Source organism: Xiphophorus couchianus, chromosome 23 (assembly GCF_001444195.1).
Source record: "Xiphophorus couchianus chromosome 23, X_couchianus-1.0, whole genome shotgun sequence".
Classification (NCBI taxonomy): Eukaryota; Metazoa; Chordata; class Actinopteri; order Cyprinodontiformes; family Poeciliidae; genus Xiphophorus; species Xiphophorus couchianus.
Genome location: NC_040250.1, coordinates 24,050,830 through 24,072,680, shown reverse-complemented (window position 1 = coordinate 24,072,680; position 21,851 = coordinate 24,050,830). Strand labels below are relative to the sequence as shown.

Genomic DNA, 21,851 nt, shown 5'->3' with positions numbered 1-21,851 from the left:
TTGTAAAAGAGTTTTCTGGCTTAAACCTATCACACTGATGCGCTACAATGATTTAACTTTAATCTTTTTTTATATATACTGAACTGAGAGATGCCTCATAAATAACAAATAGATTTTTTTGTTGTGCCGTTATTGTTTATTTCTTGACGGACCTTCCGAACCTGCGGATCAGCGTCGTATGCCGCACTAATTGGATTCCATGAGTCAGAGATGTCACAAGGAAATTGCGAATCGTACAAAGGAGTTGAAGTAGCGCTTGAAGTCGGCGCGTCGCAAACAAAGATGAGCTCAAAAGAACCGGCGGTTGGTAAGGCTGTAGCGAACTGTAATGATGAGTGCAGCTCCTAATTCTGGAGGAGCGGGACGAATCGCGTACCGTTGACTTTATTTAACCACGCTGAAGTTTGTTTAGGAGCTTGTCTGGAGCGCACCCAGTAGAGATGACACTACTCATATTTAAATGTTCCACACTTGCATGAATAATACTTTCAAATCTACACTTTCTTTCTTTTTTCAAGCTATTTTAAAAGATGTTTGTAGAAAGAGAGTCCCGTTCATATCGAAGCCTCATTTGTAACAGAATGTTTATATTAGGCGCAATGTCAAGATGGCTTAAGGTAATTTAAATGAAATGCCAGAGAAAGCTGCTGCTGGAGTCGGGTTTCCTCTGGCTGTATGGAGCTTGGAGCCAGCCATATATCGTCGCTCACAGCAGAACCATTTTTTAAATTAGTTTTGTTTTTACAGATATGAATGGCTCTTTGTGTATGTTTGGGCTCCAGAACTTTGCTTATTTACCTTGGCTAGATTTATTTTTACGGCGTTTCCTCGCTGGACACAGAAATAAAATCCACTGTATGTAAATTTAATTGGCCATAAAGTATCTTATCCTATCTAAAGTTTAATCGGACGGGAACATTTTGTGCATTAACCACTTGCAAACAGTCACTAAGTTAGAAGTATTTCTTCTGTGTTATTGCTTAAGTCAGAATAACTAAAATAAAGGTTATTACATTATTATAACTAATCCAATCATCATTATATCGCTTCCGCATTTTTGTTTTTAAATGAGAAAAAAAAATTAGATGACATATTTGTTTAAATTTTTTGTGTAAATATTATACCATGCTATAAAACAACGGTGAATCTGAATTATTCAGCAGTGGAATCAGAAGAAACAATAAAATAAAATAAAAAAAACAAGGAGAGCAAAAACTGAGAAAAGCGTTGAACCAGATGAACTAATCAGAGGAGATGTGGAGCAGCTGTTGCAGAATGGAAGCAGGAAAACTGAGGTAGAAACTAATTAACTCAAATGATCCAACAAACCAAGAGAAAAACAGCCTGACAGTATTCTGAAAGAAATAAATTCAAACGCACAAGGAACAGAAAACAAGAGGAAACTAAACACAAAAAGAACAAAGAAATATGGCAACGATGAATACAGATAAAGGAACTGAATATAGAAAAAAAAGAAAATGATTGAGACCTAAACTCAAATGACAGCCAAAACATTTATATTTTTCTTTATTTGATCTATAATAGTTTCCTTTCTTAGTTAATCATTAATTAGTCGATATTGGCTAAGATATTTCTACAAAATGTTACAAACAGGTGCATATTTATATGTGTCCTATATAAATATGCATCTTAGTTGAGTAACAGTTTTTTACACTGAGGTAATTTGGGTGGTTTTATGGGAGTTCAGTCTTAGACCATCTATTTGCTTGCATAAATTACACTTATTTACATATCAGACAGAGATGAGGAGCTCCATATGCAAGTACAAATATGCAGACCATAGGTTAGCTTGGTGCAGAGTGTAATTCTTACCATAAGCTACATCCTCACACGTTTTCTTTTTAGAACCAACACGTCCAAGACCATTTACCGGCACATTTATTTATTTGTTTTTAAATATGCCGTATTTCATCACTCATATCTTATGCATGCATGTATCCCAGACAGTGTTTCTGCTTTTGATGCCAGGTGATGTATATTTTATTTGATGGCTTTAGCTGTTATTCTCATCATTTTTCAGAGGGGGTGGGCGTATTTCCCGGGATATAACAAAACAAAAGCGGTGACAGTAAAAGGAAGGCAGAGCAACATCAACAAAGAGTGGGTGTGGGTGTCGGGGTGTGGGGAACACATGTGGAACCCAGACCGCTGCTGCAGCTAAACTGAATGAGTCATATGGGCTCATTATCTTACAAAAGGTGGAGCGATCGCTTATTGATCTGAGGTCTCAGACGCGAGGCGTGCTTATGTTATTATTTCGTCAGCCGTCACTGCAGGCCTCACACCTGCGTTAGCATATCGCGAACATAATTTACCCTTAAAGCGACTGCGAGCTGCACTGTGCCAACAATGTCACCGCTCAGCCGCGTATAGAGGACTTGACTTACCGATGCACCATAGCTGCGGTTCGTTAATTACAAAACCTTTGATATCGCGGGGCTATTGTGTTCCGACTATTGAGACCCGAACACAATGATTCCCTGGAAAAAATAAAAAGGGGAATTTAAATTTTGCACTTTAAACACAGCTAACGGGAGGGTTCAAAGCGATACTTTGTGCTCTGAAATCCAATGTCAGCTGGGGTCTGGTCAAAGGCTTCCCGCTAATTAAACCTGAAGACATCCTGATAAAGTGTTTTTTTTTCCCTTTGCCTTTTTCCTGCAGCTATTAAAAAAAAAAACACCTTTCAATGGAAACTTGAAATGTCAGGAAACAAATTATGTTGCCACGCTTTTGCATCTTCAATATTTTTGCTCATTTAAGCCGACAAACCTTTGTGTTGTAGCTAATAGGCTCCTAAAATGTTCCCTTGATTGTGACCACAGGTAAACGCTGCTAACCTTTACTATTAAAAACGAGAAGAAAAAAAAACACATCCGTTTGATAATGGTCTCCACCTTTCAGCAAACCTTAAAAAAAAACAACAACAAAAAAAACACAGACAGGGGTGCTGTCAGTCATCGAGTCCATTAAGTGCATAACTGTTTACAGAGTTCAGCCCTGAACTCCACATCCATAATTTAAACTGGATCCTCTGAGAGTTTCTCACCGGCTTTCAGAAAGTGCCACAGCTCAGCACTGCTTGGGATATTTTCTCGGGGGCCTGCTGAAGCTACCACAGAAGGAATTTGCATCGTGCATATTACAGACTGCAAATCATTTCTCTGGCATTTTTCCTCCGCTTCGATCCCTGCGCATGCATCCTGAGCAGGGAAAATGAGCGACAACAGCAGCCACATCACAGGCGCTCCCCCCTTCCAGCCCTTCCTGGCTCCTTCCGCGTCCGATGACAAAACAACCATCAGAGTTGATCTACTGCGGCTGTTCTTTCTTCCCATCTCTTTGAATCAACCGTTTGGGAACTCAGATGGCAAAGTTAATCAGCCTCCCCCCCTCGCACCTCCTTGATCAGATTCAAAAAGGGACAAAATATACGGCGGTTTCTGAGAGGAAGTGCTTCCTATAGTTTCCCTTTAGAAAGCACCTTGTTTTAAAGCTGCTCCCTTTTTCTTTTTTTTTCTTTTTTTTTTAGCTGATAGGCACTTTGCTGGGAAGGATGCATGGTGAAAAGCTTTGAAAGTTGAATAGGAATGAATTATTAATGTATCTGACTTTGGTAGAACAATGGAAGAGAATAAAGAAGAAACGCTAACATACTGCTAACAGTAAAAAAAAAAAAAAAAAGGCAGCCGTGGAGAGGAAGAAGGAGGCAGGAACTAAAAGCAAAAACCTCCAGGGGGTGGAAGAAAGAGTCTCCAAAGTGTGCCCCAAGAAGAATCCAGTTCATGCAAATTAAACCCAGGACTCCAGATCTCCTATCCCTCACATTTCCAGTTGTATGAGTGTCTTTCAATTTGCTGCATTTCACAACAGCATTCAACCAGCTCAGACTGGTTCACTTCATGTGGATTTAAAAGTCAACGCAAGACGGCCGACGTCGAACGTTCAAAGTGTTTAGCAACAATAAACCCGTTCTTCTATTCAGTTTCAATGATACATCCATGAACACTTTTTAACAGTTTGAAGCACTTTATGCGGTCCCTTATGACTAGACGGGTTTGTTTGCGGCAGATAGTGACTCCTTGATTCGTCTAATCGTTGTAGATAAAACATCGTTTTGCCCACTTTGTGTCGGTTAAACCGTTTTATCTGTTGGGTTTTGCTTTTCTTCCTCTCTCAATGTGAGTTATAAACAGCTCTGCTCTGAGAGTTTCAGTGTTTCACAAAGATGCTCATACGCATAGCACGTAAAACTACATTTTGTCTGGTTACAACTAACTTCAGTGTGTCTTATTGGGATTGTTTTTTATTTGTGACGGACCAACACACAGTAGCACATACAGTATGTACAGTATATTAAAGTGGAAAGAGTTGGGTGGGAGTTTGTGATCAGCCACTTTAGTGCAGAAAACCTAGTTGTACCAGTTGTTTTCAGAAATCATCAAATTGTTAAGCAATAACTTCTGGCCACAGACTCCACAAATCAAGCTCTTATGGAAGAGTGGCAAGCGGAAAGTCAATGTTGAAAGAAAGCATGTTCTAGTCAGATATACTCAAAAATACACCTCTTCTACCTAACAAAACACTATAAAGAAACATAATATACGTATATACATTATGTATATTGCTTAGTTTTTTTGATTTTAAAAATACAATTGCTGTTTTGATTTTTATTCCAGGTTCGGAAAAAAAATGTATTTAGGTTTGGTGGCAGAAATCTAAACATAGTCTTGAACATACGATCAGCCTCGTAAAACATGGTGGCAGAAGCCTCATGCTTTGAGTTTGTCTTTCTAGCCAGGAAAGGAAAGCCGATCACCACTGGATAAGTTTCATGGAGATTACAACTGGACAATACTTTAAGAAAACTTTAAAATCTGAAAACGTGTAGCGTTGGTTGGAATAGCGTTGGTTCACCTTCCAGCAGGATAAAAGAAAACCTTAACATACAGCCAGCGCCACATTAGCTTAAGCTAATAAATAGCTCAAAGTCCAAACCTATATTCACTTTGGAACCTGAGTTGAAAATCTATATTTCCATCCAGTCTGAGTTTATTTTGCTGGTAGAAATAATAATAATTACAGTACAAGTTCCACACTTAACCAGGAGGAGACCAAATACAAATCCATTGTATGTTTTATTCTGTGCTGGCTGGGCACATTGAATAAATTACACTGTAATTACGTAATAACAAATACTTTTAAGGTTTAATACAAATATTTTTGCGAGGCAATGTACTTCCATGTGTTTTTTGCGGTTTAATCCTTTTCTTTCCTTCAAAACAATTCATTACTTCCTCTGTTTTCTTTCAAGACCTCACATTCTTTCCAATTAAAACTCTGGCAACTGCAGCGCTACCCTGCTGAGGTGGATGCTCCCCCAATTGGGGGAACAATGGCTGAGGCTTCATGGTTTGAAATTATACTCCAAATTGCGATATTTACATTTTCACACTGCGTGCGGCCGTATGTACACACCGTCCAATAAAAACCAAGCCATAAACTAATGTTGTGATATTTACGTGGCCTGTAACTTTAGCACGTTGGAAATAGAGTTCCTCATACTAGAACTCTGCGACTTGAAATCGGATAAACCATCTTCCTCAACAAAAACACCCAGAAGCACACCGACAAACACACGCACACACACAAACGATTGGCTCAATATAACCCAAGATAGCCGAGGACAGCCACACACACACAGAACCCCGACAACATCTGTTTAATCTTCTGTCGAACACGGCGCATCAAGCTCGGGGCCAGGGATGATGGTGAAGCCATTCCCAGACTTGTGCTTTTATTTCGGCTCAGGGAGCAAACGAAGCCGCAGTACATCCCCTGCCCCAGCCCCCCAACAGACTTTTAGTAATCCCCTAAAAATGAAATCCTTGACATTCTGGCTGATTTCCAGTTTACAAATTTAATATCGCCTGGTGGAATTTTAAATAGGGATTTAAGAGATCCAACCGCAAAAGGGAGTAGTGCATGAGGAGGTGATGGTCGGCTTCTGTTCGCCCGGGAGAAAGTCAGCTCAACGCAATTTTCAGCAAATAGACCCGTCTGAAGTGGAAAGAGCCATTATACGACATCTTCCCATTATTTTATTTCTTCTTCTCTTGATACGGGACGTGTGCTTGCAGTTGACTGTGCATTTATACAGATAAGGAGCTAATGAGGGGTTCTCACCTGTGTCTGGTGTCCCGGTTCCTGATGATAAGCCATGGAAAGGTGTTTAAGAGAAAAGAACATCGTTATTACAATGCGAAGAAAAGACGAGCAGCAATGCAAAGAAAGTAAAACCAAAAAACGTTTTTTACACAGTTGATGATGAAGCATCAGAGATCTAATACGTAAAATATGGAGACCCTGAAGGTTTAGCATTGGGAGCTAAACTGCTTAATTTACAGATTAATGACACTTGAAAAGGATCCTTTTATTTGCAGATGACACATTGTTTTCACGGAATGATTTCAAATGATCTCTGCATTGGAATTAAATCTATAGACAATAGATGTGATTATCATGGTGATGAATTTTCAATAGGGGTATCTGAGGTAAATGTTTTGGGAGTAATTTTAGATTGCGAACTTAGTTGGAAGTGTCATCCAGTGCTATGAAATACGTACTTGCCCCCGTACAGGTTTTTGCTGTTTTGTCACAATTATATATGTTTTTAAATGATTTCAAATGGCATTGGCCTTTATCTAGGACAGAAAAGGTCCATCCAAACCATACCAGTCCAATGTCAAAACATAATTCCCCACCCCTGAAAGGTTTAGTACAAAGTCACCAGCCACTTCCAGGCTTAATTATTACCAGAGCTGTAAAATCAGGAAATTAGTTAAGTACAACCAGAACCAACAAACCAGGCCCCAATCTAAAGAAACTGAAGAACGAATAAGAAATAAAGCGGCTGACATTCATCACTTTGGAAAAGGTTTAAAAGCCATTTCTTTGGGGAACCGGTGAGCTACAGTGAGAGCCATTATCTGCAAATGGAGGAAAAAATGGAACAGTGGGGAGGCTGCCTCGGAGAGGCTTACCAAAATGAATTACTGGAAGAGTGTATTGACAGCATGTCGCCAAAGACGCAGAACTACTTCTAAAGCTCTGCAGGTCTTACATGTCTCAGTTAAGGTCAGAGTTCACGATTCAGCAATAAGAATGAAAACCACGGGAAAGATCGCAGGTGGAAGTCGCTGCTGACCACAAAGAACACAGAGCTGCTTCTGATATTTACTAAAAAGATGTCTTGATTATCTCTATGACTTTTGGGTAAACATTCTGTGAACGGATGAGAGAAGAACTGATTTGAAGTTGTATTATGTTAAATGTATCTATAAATCCTATCAAGTTGAGACTTTAAAGTTCAAGCGCTCTTCGGGTTACGTAGCAAGATGAAGATCCTAACCAAATCAGAACAGCTACCACCGAATGGATAAATAAAGAGAGAGTAACAAAATCAATACTTTGGAGAAGCCTAGTCAAAGTCCAAACTTAAGCACAAACTCTTCCACACCTCTGGAGTCATTGGCAGCCATTATAAACATTTGATTTTAATAATTGCCCCAAAGGTTGTTTAAAAATTTTTTTTTAAATGGGGCCAGGTTAGTTTGGATAGCTTTTTTCTCTTAATAAGTTAAATAATTTGAAAGTTCAAATTTTATATTTGCTCAGGTTGTCTTTGCCTAATATGCAGTACATATTAAAAGTGCAGAGTAGAGATTAAATAAGTTCAATAAAACTGAAATTCTGAAAAAATTCAGACACTGCAGTCCTCTCATATCGCGGGATTAGGTTTGATTCAGATGGCTGTATTCCTTCACATTAAATATTAAGTTAAACAGGAAGCTTTTTGGCATTTCCTCCCAGGGGACGGGGAGGTATCAGATAAAGTCTCCGTGAAACCAGAAATATTAGTCAGAGGCACGATAATGACAGCAAATGAGAGAGTTAAGTTACATAAGAAGAGCACTCTGCAGGACAAATGACTGTGCAATCCCATTGAGATTTTACGCTTGAGAAAATACAGAAATGGGGAATGTAGTGCCTGCAGCACAGTAGGAGATATCATCATAATCCACAGGAAAAAAAGAGTCTTTGTTTCACAGAAAAGCTGCTCTCACATCCTAAAGAGGTAGATTAAGGCCTGTGATGTCTGAACCTCACATTTTCTGCCTTTTGCTTAAAAGACAAACTTCAGAGCATTCAGCTGAGATCAAACAGATCAGTTGTGCCGATGCTAGCCCAGAGCTAATGCAAAGCTAACCCCTTATCAGCTGAGCTAATTTTTTTTTAATAAACATCGAAAAACACTGAAACACATTCTTCATGTGTGCACATTGTCATGTAGACACATGAAAATGCCCAAGTTCTCAACTCTCACTTGAGTTCAAGTATGGTCCTCGTGTATCCGTCCGGATGCACCCTCCGGATGAAGTTGAAGTCTCCGATGTAGAGGGAGCCGTCGGGCCCGCTGGCCAGTGCCACGGGGGCGAACAGCATCATGTCCCGAGCCGCGCCACTGCAGCTCGGGCCGCAGGGGACGCTGCGATAGAAGCCGTTCCCCATGACGGTGCTGATGACCGGGGGCTGCTGGGATAGGAAGATGTTTTCTCCGTTTCCTTTATGCAGGATTCCTGAGGAAATAGACACGCAATAAATCTTTAAAAGTCCTCAGAACCATTGCCCGAGTCAGTGCATTCCCTCGGGGCAACGCATTCCTAGTTTGTTTTTTTGCTGAAGTTTAACAAAACAAGTACTATGAAAAGCCACATCCAACTTTTTGTGCCGTCTAAATTTCCAGAAGTATGCTGACTCATTCCTATTGTTTTTATGTTAATTTAACAAGCTGACATCTTATAAAGTCATTTATTGTGGCACTTTGACGCCTTATGAATTAATGATTGCCAACAAAAAAAACAATATAAAAAATACAATTAAAAATTAGGCCAAGCTGAAGAGTTCACCCACCACTGCGAAAGTTGAGAGCATGGTGTTTGTCCAAGGACCAGCCTCCAAGATTAGAGGGCACCAGTTCAAATCCATGCATCAGAGCTGTCCTCCTTTCCCAGTGGATGACTCCGGGACATGACTCATACTCATAACCCACTGATACTGGAAGGCAAAGGCAGACACACAAGAGAGCACTTCAGTTTTGTGCAATAATTGTTTTGACTAGGCCCTACTACAAGCATCCATGTACACTGACATTTTTAAAAGGTTAAAGTTTCAGAAGCGCAAACATTTTCCGTCTTATTCTTCCTACTTTTTAGGACCTTTAAATGAGATGCATGACAAACTCAAAAGCTTTCTCCGCCCAGTGCTGCCACCGCTGGTCAGCTAGTCAAAGAGAAGAATCCAAAGATTATCTCCGAGTTCCATGTTTGGAAACATGAATAATTATTGTATAGAGAAAGAAAATCCATACAATAATTATGTACTCTTAAACTGCAGTTTAGTTTGACAGGCTAACAGGAACATGCTTGGTTAAACAGTCAATTGCAAGTATCCGAGTAGATAGCCAACTAATTGACCAGCTAATATCAGCATTTTATACTTGTGTTGCTTTATAAAGAGCTGTACAGTAAATGAGCGTGCTACAAGAAATTTGACGGTGAAAACAACAAATTCGCTTAGCATGTTGCTTTTTAATGTTTCTCTCAAAATATCAAATACATTATCTTCAGAGAGATAGCTAGCTAGCTAGAAAGCAATAGTCAGATATCTGTCAAAGAGTTATCAAGCTATAGCTATTTATCTCGCTAGCAGATAGATAGATAGATAGAAGCCATTGTTTAGTCCTGACAATAGCTTAATTTCCCCATTTTCAACAAAACACTCCAGAACCACTAGAAACCCACATTTTGTATGCTTCCTGTGTCTCTCTGAGAGCTGAATTGTATTGAGCACTGAGTTAGATGAAAGGCGTTGTAGCGAGACCTCATCAGTGTAAGTTTTTGGGAGAGATCAGCGAGAAGAGTAGGCGTAATCAGGAGTCCGTCTTCATAAGGAAGCCCTAGAATTAGCCGCCTGGCCTCTCAGATGTAATGATACGCTGTGTGTGGTTTCCCTGTATGAGAAACAACTATCAACAGCTCTTTTTTTTCCTACTTGGCAGGGGGAACCGTGCTGCACCAGCAATTTGCTGCTTAAAATATGCTACGAGCCAACAGGTGACAAAACTGTTGGAGATCTCAAGACATGTAAACACAAACATTTATGTCGCTCTTCAATCTACAATATCACACACAGCACAGTCAAAAACAAGACTGTGAATAAAGCTAAGGCATATTTTAAGGCAAAAAAAAAAACTGCTAAAAAAATGTACGCCTTAAAAACAAACCAATCAGAAGTGACAGTATAATTTTTTTTACTATACAGTAATGCATTTATTTAATAGTATGATGTGAAATGCTTGCAATGTGTCATTTGTAATAATGCCCTGTATTCCAGTGATTCTCATAGTTAGGGCTGCGACTAACAATAGTGCGGTCTTGAGATCATCTTTAGAAATTAAAGCAGTTAAAAATTATAATGGTAAAGCATATTTTAATAGTTGCAAAAAGATGAAGCTAAATGTAATGTAATGCAATTTCAATGTGCCTCTACTTAACCAAACTGAGTGGAAAAACAAACATAACACTTCTGTTATTTGAAGGTCAAAACCTGCACATACACATATAACATTTTGAGAACGTTCTTAAGTTTTGATCACTTCACACATTCAGCGGATCTAACATTTAGATAGCACGTAATTATTATTTTGAGAATTAATAACCATACATAAAGAAGAAATGGAGGGGAATAATGAGAGCGTTCTTATTAAACTAAGTTGTTTTCCTTGCCTTAAAACAAAGTTCTTGTTGAGATACAATACTGGAGTTAATTTATTCTCAAATTTGCGATTAGCTGTAAAATCATAGTTTTTTTTTTGTCCTTTAAACCTCAAAGAGATACTGTGTGAGGGATATGTCAGGGTTTTTCAATTAAATTCTGTCATATTCTTTGTCCGTAATCAAAAATAACATGACAGGTGACACGCTCTGTGGATGTTTAGGTTTGCTATGATTTCTTTTGTACTTTCTGATATCAGGCGTTGTTTTTCATTACTTTGTATTTCGGTGTTCTGTTTTGCAGCTTGATAAAATCATATTGGATTTTCCCATGTGCTGCTTTTGTTTTATTTCTGTATCTGTTTCAGTTTATCTTGCTTTCTGCTCTTCACACACCACCTGGCCGAAGACGCTAATCAGCATACCTGCTACTTGTTAGGATGCTTTCGGCTCGTCCATCTGGTAACTACGGAGACAGGCACTTTGTAGCAGCAGTGTTTGAAGTTTCTACTGTAACTTTTCATCGGCTGCATAATGCTGTAGAAATGTCTCCTGTATACTTTAAAAGTGATGTCTAGGGCTTTAATGAGGCAAAATTCCAGATCATGGATTCAAAACACTCATAACAATGAAGCTTCTTATAAAAGTTGTTTTGAACAATGTCCTGTGGACAGATGAGACAAAAGTAGAAACATTTGGCTATAATGCTATGCATGGTAACCATAGTGATAGATCTGCTATTTTAAGTTTTTTTTTTTTTGTAAACATGGAGTGTGGGTATTCATCCAACCAAACACAACAATGACTTCGTGAGGGAAAATCTAGATTTGGAACGACTGAGAGAGAGTCCAAAAGTAATTTAACAACAACAAAACAAATGTGTGGGGTCACTTTAAAGAGGAATGGACATCTTCACATTCTGATAGATTTAGAGAACTGTCAAATTCAAATTCAGAAATACTTTATTAATCCCAAAGGGAAATTAAATGTTGTTGTAACTATTATTTATTCAAAATTCGTCAGAGAGTTATTGTAGATGCAAATTTGATGAGGTAAGAGAAGATTACCTGCAAATATATATTAATATTGCTAAGTCAAGATGAAGCATGTTCCCAGACTGAATCAAAAATGCTTTAAAGGGGCAGTATTGTGTATTTTCCAGCACTTAGTGCCATTTTATTGCACAATCAAGTAACTATGTTGCCTTCAGTAGTCAGAAACATGATGTATTTTTATAACACAGCATCAAGCAAAACTGGGCGCCTTGAAAACTGAATGTAACACCTTGAAATTGGCCTGTGTCACTTTAAGAAGCTCCTGCTCTTTGCTGACTCAGGGAGTCATTACAATCATTCCCAATTATGCGATTTACATCCGTTCTTAGGAGCATTGAGCTGAGAAGTAGTTCGTATGATGAGCTGAGCAGACACACATTTCCACCAGATGCTCCTTTCTGCTGCTGCTGCTGCTAGTTTGAAGGAACTGAGGATTGGCGGCATGGAGCTCCATGACGGAGAAGCTCGGCTGGAGACTGCAGCTCCAAACAGGAGCTTTGTGGAAGTAGGCAAAGCTATGAGCACACCCGAATGGTTGCCATGGGAGATTAGAGAGTTTCTCAAACATGCATGAAAGAATGAAGGCCAGACTCCAGGTATGTTTTTGATGAGGCAAAAACATTATAATTTGATGTAAAGCAAAAAAAAAACTAATTCTACAAAGTACTTCCAGTATAATACAGTTTTGCATCTTTTTATCTTAAACTTTTACATGTCTCCTCCCAACAGATTTGTCTGTCACATGACATGAAAAAAAAACATATTTATTGCAGTCTCACTATTTGTAGCAAAATATTTAGCATTTTATTAGGGGTGTACAGACTTTTCAGAGCCTTAAGTAAACCAAACATTAGTATGGAGTGCAACAGAAGCACAAGCAAAGTTTGGGAAACAAAAACAACTGACTAACCTCATAGACTAGTTAATCATTAGTGTAATAAACAGTATAATTAGTGGGTGAGTGAACAATTAAACACTTTGACATCTCTTACTCACTTAGCATGTATAAATCCACAGTTTGTATTGCTTTCTTTACTTTGATTTTGCATTTCTCAAAAGAAAAAAAAATTGATCCTGCTTTAGTGAAACATCTGTTCTCACAGCATCTTCATCAGATGACGACGTCAAGAAAGGCAAACAACAAGTTAAATAGTGCAACGACTTCCAGGAAAGCTGAAAGTACCGGAGCAAATTTTCTCAGTGCTATAAGGAGGATGGGGGGGGAAGGACAACAAATAAACAAAGCATAAAACAGTAATTTAGTGCTTTGTTTATACCGAGATGAAAAGCATTGTAATTATCTTGAGGCAAATACTTTTTTGTTGTTTTTTTTACACCTGGCATGAAATCACAGTTCACGGAGAATCTGAGGTCGGGTTTAGTAACCCGACGTGTTTTGTGTGATTGAACCATCTGGCACGTCAGGTTAGCTTTTCGACAAGAATCCAATTGAGAACCACGACCAATTTACTGACCATTTAGACTCTTTTTTTTTTTTTAGGAGGTGGACAATGTCATCCTGGAACAAATCCCTCTCATCAATCAAGGTTCCTCTATAACCAAAGTCTTATTTTTAAGGTCATTATGTCAGTATGGAGAAATAAAACAGTGGGTGTCCGATACTCTTTGCACAGTCATTCTAGATTGATATCAGACAGGCTAAATGAAAATAATGATACTCTTCAGGGGGACGAAGGCTTGACATATCTGATCCTCGAGACGCAGAGGAGCGGTTGTCGCTGTCAATCACCGTTGGCACTGATCTCTCTTAACTGGGCTCACTGTAGGCCCGCAGGCATGCGAGCTGATTAGAGCTCAAGGGAAAAATAGAGGGCAGAGTCAGCATAAAGACAAGTTCACATGCTGGAATACGCAAGCAGAGGTTGCTTGGATTATGCACCGAGCTCGGGGAGATTCTCTTACACCGAGAGAAAAGTCTCTCCAGACACCCAACGCCAACTTAAGTCTCCACTCGGAATGTACAATCGATTAGGTGATCGGGGGAGAGGGAGAATAATGGGTCGTTTGGAACGTGGTGGATTCAGAGAGAGGATACAAAGAGGAAACCTTATCCCGCTGAACTGAAGTTCTCCATCTAGGAACTATCTTTAAGGGTCATTTAGTGAGTCCATTTGCTTCATGTTTTGAGCTAAGGTGCGTTTTAACCTCATTTTTAAAGGATTGGAAGGGAACATAGAGGCTTGAGAAATGTGAAAAAGTGTTGCTTGCCTGAACAGACTTTCAAAGTGAGAATAATTGCACTTAGTAGGGGTGGGAGATGTGGACGTAGAATTTTAGAGCAATATTTTGTGGTACAATTGTGATAAAGGGTTAAAATATATCTTTCTTATATTTTAGGTGACTTTATGACTGTGACTGCATGGCACAGCATTCACAGCATCACAAACATCACAAATACTGTTTCTCTTCAGGATGCCACTTACTTGAAGAAGTGTGATTTATATCAGTAAGCTGAAATTAGTAACCGCATTTAATTATATTTTCTTTCTTTTTTATTTTTAATTTTTTTACCCCTCCAGGGGGTCTTTTGTGGGCTCTAGTGTCCCTTATATGACAGTAGACTGACAGGAAACGGGGAAGGAGAGGGGGGAAGACATGCGGCAAATGTCGTCGGGTCCGGGAGTCGAACCCGCGACGGCCGCGACGAGGACTCAAGGCCTCCAAATACGGGTCGCGCTAACCACTACGCCACCACAGCACGCCCTTAATTATATTTTCAAATGTTATTGATGCTCTTGGGGAACAAACTGTGGAGAAAGTATTAAAACAACATTTCCGATAATACCACTAGTTTTTTTTTTTAACATCATTAATTAAAATTTATTGAGACAACCATAAATCAAAATCCTTATCATAATCAGAAATTTTGTTTCAGCATACATGATAAACGAGGGGTGAAAAATAATAATAACTTTTCGGTCACATTACCTAATTACTCAATGAGTTCAACCTTGTAATAGAAAGGAACCGGGAACACTTTGTCCTTTTTTTTTTCTTTCTTAAATTACAATCAAACTGAAAAAATTAAAAAAAAGGAATAAAACTTTTCCAGGACAAAACGGGCAAACCAATCTCAAAGGACAGGACTGTGTATTTGAGAGAGAAAAAAAAAACTTCTCAAAAAAAGAAAAACAGCCCCACAACCTGATATTACTGCAGCTATATTACAAGAAACCATCCAGCACACATAGGCACACTCCCAACAAACAATACATTTGCACACTGTAGTCCATAAATGCACATTCAATATCTCACAGGTGAAAGCTTTCATTCTCCGCTGCCGAGGCCTCAGGCAATGTGTTCACCCCAGCAAACAGAGCATGATCTCCTTTCTCTCTTGTTCTCTCTGGCAATCTGCAGGCACAGCCGTGTAGATACACATGCAGCAGGCGGCGTACGTGTGTTTGTGTCTACGTCTGTGTCGCTGCTGCTGCCAACAAAAGCGCGGGGAAGTAGGAGCGCAGGACGCTGAAGACGCAGAGAAGAACAACAGAGGGCAGGGGGGAAAGCGTAGCGCAAGATCAGAGAGGAAACGACAGAAAAAGGGAAGAGGAAAGAGAGAGAGAGATCAGGAAGAGATGGTAAAAGGAGGCAACACTCAAGGTAGAGGAGGACAAAGGGTGTAAGGAGAGGAGGTTAAAGTGGTTTAGCAAAGCAGAATGAGTAAAAAAAAAAAAAAAAAAACGGAGGTGAAAGATCGGACAGAAGGTGAAGCAGATGAAATGCTGCCCCAACAGATAAGGGGGAAGATGGGTTGGATCAGGAGGGAGAGGAGGCCCTGAGATGGAACAGATACGATCTCTATAGAGAGAGACCCTACACTCGACTGGACAAAGCCTCTGCTAAGCCTGATGTCAATGCTTAGGGAAAGTGCTAGCTTGCAGCTGCGGCGTTGCAATCTCCAGACAGACAGCGGATGTGTTACCTCTCGATTTGCGTGCAAACGTCAACCATTTGGGACAAATAAACAGCGATTTTATGTGGCAGTCAAGTACTAAGTATTGCTTAATTGTGAAGTGTTAGGAAAATTCTTTTGAACGGCTCCAAGTAGTGAACGGTCAAGTCTCAACTTGGGGAGGACTGTTTGTTTTTTTATGACTTTGCTTATGATGCTCTCTCTGCTCACACCTCAACAACTGTTGTTGTTTTTATATAAATACAAATGATTAAATTAAAGTAGTTAAACACAATAGAAAAATAAATGGCTGTATATTCTTTATATTTAATGGTGCAGAAGAGGATGCTTGTTTCTGCCAAAGCAACTCAAGTCTATTTTTCTTTAATTGTGCTTCTAAATTACAAATAGGCATAAATGTAATGAATGCATACAACACTTGGTAGTAAAAGAAACAAAAAACAAATCTTTTTTTGATTTCCATGTGCTTGACATAATTGGAAAGCTGAGAAACTACACTTTTCACAATATGTGAATAACTCAAAATGCACCAAGTAGAATTGTTCATGACAATATTTGAGTTAGGAGTCTAATATTTTCATTTCAGGTTGTATATATACGAGTTGCTTCCCGTTTCGGGGTTTTTCCAGAGCTGAAGAGACCACCACACAACATGTGTGAGGACGTATAAATAGCGAGAGCCTCTCTGTGTTAGCTAGAAGTTTGATGCTTTACGGGCTGTACCTCATTGATCAAGTAAAGCCTTGAAACGAACATGTGTGAGTATACCTCTGATTCTGCCTTGGACGTTTCCTTAACAGTAATTTTCCCAACAGAGTAAAAATATTTTTTTTTAGCTACATCTGATTACATGCTTTGCAAAGGACACAGAGAAAGGACAGAGGCAGCGGTTGCTATCGCTAAAAGCTCTCCGTTCTCATATTTATGCTCGGCGTACGCACCAATAGAAATGGGCTTCAAAATGATTCCAAACTAGCATCCTTCTGCCACTGCAGATAGCATCTCAACAGCCAGTCACTCTGCAAAATAAATTTAAGCCTTCCCCTATCTTTCCATTTCTCTTCCCGAGCACAACGCCGGCTCTGATGAAGGGTGCTGGGTGCAGCGGTGCAGAGTCTAAACTTATTTCTTCCCCCTCTTTGCACAGCTCAATATACTTTAAGAATTACACTCAATGCTTTTTAAATCACTAATAAAAGGAACCGAACCGAACGCTGTAATCATTGTGTTGTTGTCATGCGACGCCAAGTTCTCCATTTGTTAGCAGGAGACTGTCCGCACGCAATTGGTTGATTACTTTCCTGAATGGTCAATCACTTACACAGTGATGTCCAATCAAGCTTACACGAAAACCACGGCGCTCAAACAAATAAAAAATAAAAAGGCCAACGCAACCCTAATGGTTAGCGAGGGTGAAGAGAAAAAGAAAAATCATAGTGCTGATCACATTAGTGAATAGTAACAAATTTACACATAAAACAAGAAGAATGGCCTAAAATAAACAATCCCAAAGTTATTCAGAGGAGTCTTTTCCACTTACAGCAGAAAGGGAGGAGTATGTCGTGTAGGAACTACATCTCGGTGCGCAAGAACCATTTGGAATTTGTCAAGTGACAAAAAAGGATGAAATTATAGCAGCAAGAGGGGAAAAAGGGTATCTGTAAAGGTCATAAATAAAAGAGAACTATTCAGTTTTCATCTTCTTTCCGTCACCAAGCTACTATAAGCTGTTTTTGATTCATGTGCCCCTTCCCATGCATGCAAAAACTGCACTGATGATTGAATCAAACATGAGGAAAACATGTAAATATGATCTGCGCTCATATAAGAAGAGCGCATCTAATAACTTTAGAATGCTCTCGGAAACAGAAATTCACAATTGAGATCTTATATGTTGTTGATGTCAGGCAGAAGCTTATATCCTGTTTTCATTTATGCTTTCTTGTGAAAATCAACTCTACACCTTTCTGTGCACTGGGGTTTTATAGAAACATTTCCAGTAAAAAAATAAAATATAAAAAGAGCATGTGCCTTTGACCAAACTGTCAAAATTTACATTTCTTTTAGTTCCAGCAAAGTTCTATTTTTGGAGATACAGGGTTTCTCTCTGACAGCAGCGATATGTAAAAAAAAAAACTCAAACAGTGAACTCTGGAGATGTTTTGTTTTCCCTCGCTTATGATTTTCCTCATTGGTAAGATAAATATGAGTCATATTTTATTGCTCTGAGTTTAAATTTGGACACGTATGAGAGAAGCAACATTGATCAGACATATAATTATGTCCGGCATTTGGGTCATTAATGCACACGGGGACGAAACGTTGGTCCGTTCCATCAGATGAGCTTCTGTAGCTCAGTTGGCAGACAGAGCTAATACTAGTTCTGACAGAATGGTGTCAGAATACACAGACCATTACCGTTTCTTTGGCTTAAGGGGCTGCAGACTTGAAAACTTGAGTAGGTTCCCACAACGGTCCCAGTCCTTCATCGAAAGAAACACCAGTGGACATGTGGAAGAAGGAGCAATAGAAAATGGCAGCCTAGCCCAATGAATCACTCATCTTCATTTTGGGCCATATCAAAAATCTGAATGCTCTTAAAGGGCCGGTTGTGCCAGAATGTGTTGATAAAACCCATTGAATTGTTAAAATGTTAATAAATAGCTGTTTGTTTCAACTTTCAGTAAGCATTTCTTAAAATTAAATAATATTAAATATCTTTTCACACTGATCAGTCTCTCTAGAATTCAGCGATTGTTTTTGTGGTTTCTTTTGCATTCAGAATCAGATTTTGTGGTGCTAAAACGGAAATGTTTGCAAGGAATTTTATTTACGACATTTGCGTATGCGTGATGTTAAATGTGACTTTTTATTAACTGCTGTATCAATCATGGACTATAACTTGACATCAAGTAAAGATGAGGCAGGAGTGACTTAAACCCAATGTTTATGAGCAATTTTGAGAAATATTTGCAGTAAAATTAGAAAAAATATGGGAATCTCTTGATTTTGCATGAATTCAGCAGATTTGTGAAAAATGTTGATGCAATATGGAGTCTAGAGGGCCACATGAAAAGCTACGACAGGCCAAATATTGGCCCCTACGCCTTGAGTTTCACACATGTGATGGATATGAGGGGGATGCAACAGAAGGAAAAAAATAAACCAGAAAAAGAGACTGCAGACATTTGACCACTTTCACCAAGCCTATGTCAGAGACAAATTAATGGATACTCGGTACGTAAACCTGTGGCGAGCAAAGCTGTGTTTACAGCTGACGCACTGAAGCCTTCCCCAAACGTTGGCCTCGTGCACTGCCCGAATTTTTGCAACTTGTCGCAGATTGCGCACACCACCTTTCCCTCAAACTGGACGATTTGGAAGGCGCTCTTGCTGAGCAGGTTCACCTATACCCACATTAATAAGATCCCTCTATGGCTCACCAACGTACGTGTCAAGTTAAAAAAGCCACACCGCTTGCTTGGCTCACACACTCAATGCAAAGCTCTAAACGTGGGACTGTAAGGAGACAAAGTCTGGGGCAAGCAAAAATAAAAAATAAATAATAAAAAAGGAAGAAGCATGACCATGATTATTTAAAGCTTGGATTTTCATGGGCTGGATCTGAAGATGCTCAGCCACCACTGCGTTGTCTTACAAGCCCCGGGAGGTTTTTGATAAAAGGCTGAATGAACTGCGGTCACAGCAGAAAGGAGTTCATAAATTTAGCACTGCAAGTAAGAAGGCAACTGAAGCTTTATATCACGAGGTGCTATGCATAGCTGAAGCAGGTAACGGAACATCAAGTACAGCAACAGCAAAAAGTTGACAGAAAGTCTACAGATATAGCAGTTCGCACACTTTCCAAGAACCAGACATTCTCTTTATATTGCTAATATTAATATTCTTTGAGCGGCTGTTTGCTTTATTTCAAAGATGAAAAGAAAATTGAGTAGGTGGAAGACTTACAAAGCAAATTGAAAAGCTCTACAGGCCCCATATGTTTATTTATTTTAAGATTGCATTTCCTCACATAAAGAGGTGTCACTTCATTCCATATTCCACCTACCAGTTGCGTGAGTGAGCCCCCAGACCTCCTGGCCGTAGACGTCGGTCTTGTTCCAGACCAGCTTGTGAACCAGACCGGGCCCCGCGGGGTACCACCGCTGATACAGCCGTCCTTGGACAGACGCGCGGACGTGCACCTTGGACAGACCGCCCAGAGGGGAGACGGGCGAGGACGGGGACGGCGGGGTGAGGAGGATGCGCAGCAGCGAGGAGTAGCCGGCGGCGCGGGTGCTCAGGTAGCTGAGCTTCAGAAAGGCCCCTGGGATGGAGGCCTCCTCCTGAACCGCCTGGGGAGAGAACAGGACGGAGGGTGGGCGGAGTGAGAAATACGGCAGGGAAGAGAGAGGTGTTTCATCAAAACTTTGTCATTTGGAAAATGAGCTGGTGAAAGAACAGCTATTGGCGAGTAAAGGAAAGGGAAAGAAAGCTGCAGGACAGAATGTACAGGAAGAACTCAAAGTTTTTATGATCGTGTTTTTCTATTTAAGTACTAGACTGAAAGATGCCTCAAAGTCATTCTGGTTAATATTAGTTTATTATCTTGCAGAAGATTTATTAGTGTGCGAATTAAAGCCCTAAAATCATGCTGGTTTTTTTTGTTCACACCATTCTCAGCGAGTTCATCTCTCATTTAGGTCCTGGGCGGAACATGCTGGAACACGGCCTGCTTTTCTTCAGACCCTTCCTGCTTCCTGCCTCTTTTGTTCATTGACGGAATAAAATGTTCTCTCGTTTGTGTTGAACATCTCTTTCTACAAATCCTATCCAATCCTCCAAAGTCTGCCAGAACAAATCACAGACAAGAGCGTTGATGGAATTAAATCTCACATTTTCAAGTAAAAAAATAAGATAAAAAAAAAAAAATCATCATCATGTTCTTGTTGGGAAAAAAATGAAGGATTCGAGATCAATCTTTTTCAAATCAAAGTACGCCACTTCTCCCTAGCTGGATTTCCTTTAGAAATGTGAGCAAAACTTCATTGATATTCCGCTGATGTTGAAAAAATAAAATGTTGCAATTATGGTTTTTGGAATAGAAAGAAAACACAATTAAAATCACACGTTAATAAGTTTGCTCATGTGATAAGTTATCCTCCAACTATTTCCTGTGAGTCACCATGTGACTCGTGTAATGCAAAAAATACAAATTAAAAAAATGTTTCCATTGGAGTTTTGCGAGATGAACCAATTTTGATACGGGCAAAAACAAAAACACCTCATCCTGGCGCTAAAACTTTTTAATCGACAAGTTTTTTGGGGGTTTATTTTGAAATTGCTGCATTTCCATTTAGCAAATATATTTTCAAAACGTCAAAATTACGCAACTATATGGTCGACGGAAACGCAGCTAGTGTCATACAAAGTGGTGGCAGTCGCATGCTTTTGTTTCAAGTGGAACTAGTCAGTGAAATAAGGGCGGAGGTCTACCTCCAGTGCAAAAGAGAATATCGAGAACCAAAAGTGATTTTTTATTTTTATTTTAAATACAGCAGTATAATGCAAAATCTTTAATTAAAATAAAACTTTATCATGAGTGAAATGTGTATAATGCCATTTTATTATTTATTCAACTATTTCTTTGCCTTAGCTCACAATTAAATCATTAAAACCGTCACTAAGTTGGTTTATTGGCTAACCTGCACAGAAACCCAATCAAAAACTAATCAATCATGGCTGCAGTAGATGATGATTACCACTGCGTGTGACGGGTAAGGATGAACATAAAGAAATGGGGTGCTACAACATACCTTTTTTTGAATCAACCTGTTTATTCATTGAATATACCTCATAGGAGATTTATTTCAATTATCACATACATGTTTACGTCATAAATTCCAGATATAACTGTATATAGAGATTTAGAAACTCATTGAATTGTAGCACTTTCGGTCCTTGGTAGGAGAGCATGTATGGTTAAGTTTATTCTGTTTGTTT

The 21,851-nt window shown here is 39.3% G+C and overlaps 1 protein-coding gene across 1 annotated transcript in view; it reads right to left on the bottom strand.

The window, feature by feature from the left end:
- The window catches only part of tenm1 (teneurin transmembrane protein 1), a 287,438-nt gene that overhangs the window by 76,993 nt on the left and 188,594 nt on the right, over window positions 1-21,851 (bottom strand). The window contains exons 18-21 of the mRNA XM_028009863.1: window positions 19,918-20,203; window positions 8,995-9,138; window positions 8,408-8,660; window positions 6,208-6,228 (exon numbers count right to left, since the gene is read on the bottom strand). Coding sequence (XP_027865664.1) covers window positions 6,208-6,228; window positions 8,408-8,660; window positions 8,995-9,138; window positions 19,918-20,203 — 704 coding nt within the window. The remainder of the gene's footprint in view (window positions 1-6,207; window positions 6,229-8,407; window positions 8,661-8,994; window positions 9,139-19,917; window positions 20,204-21,851) is intronic.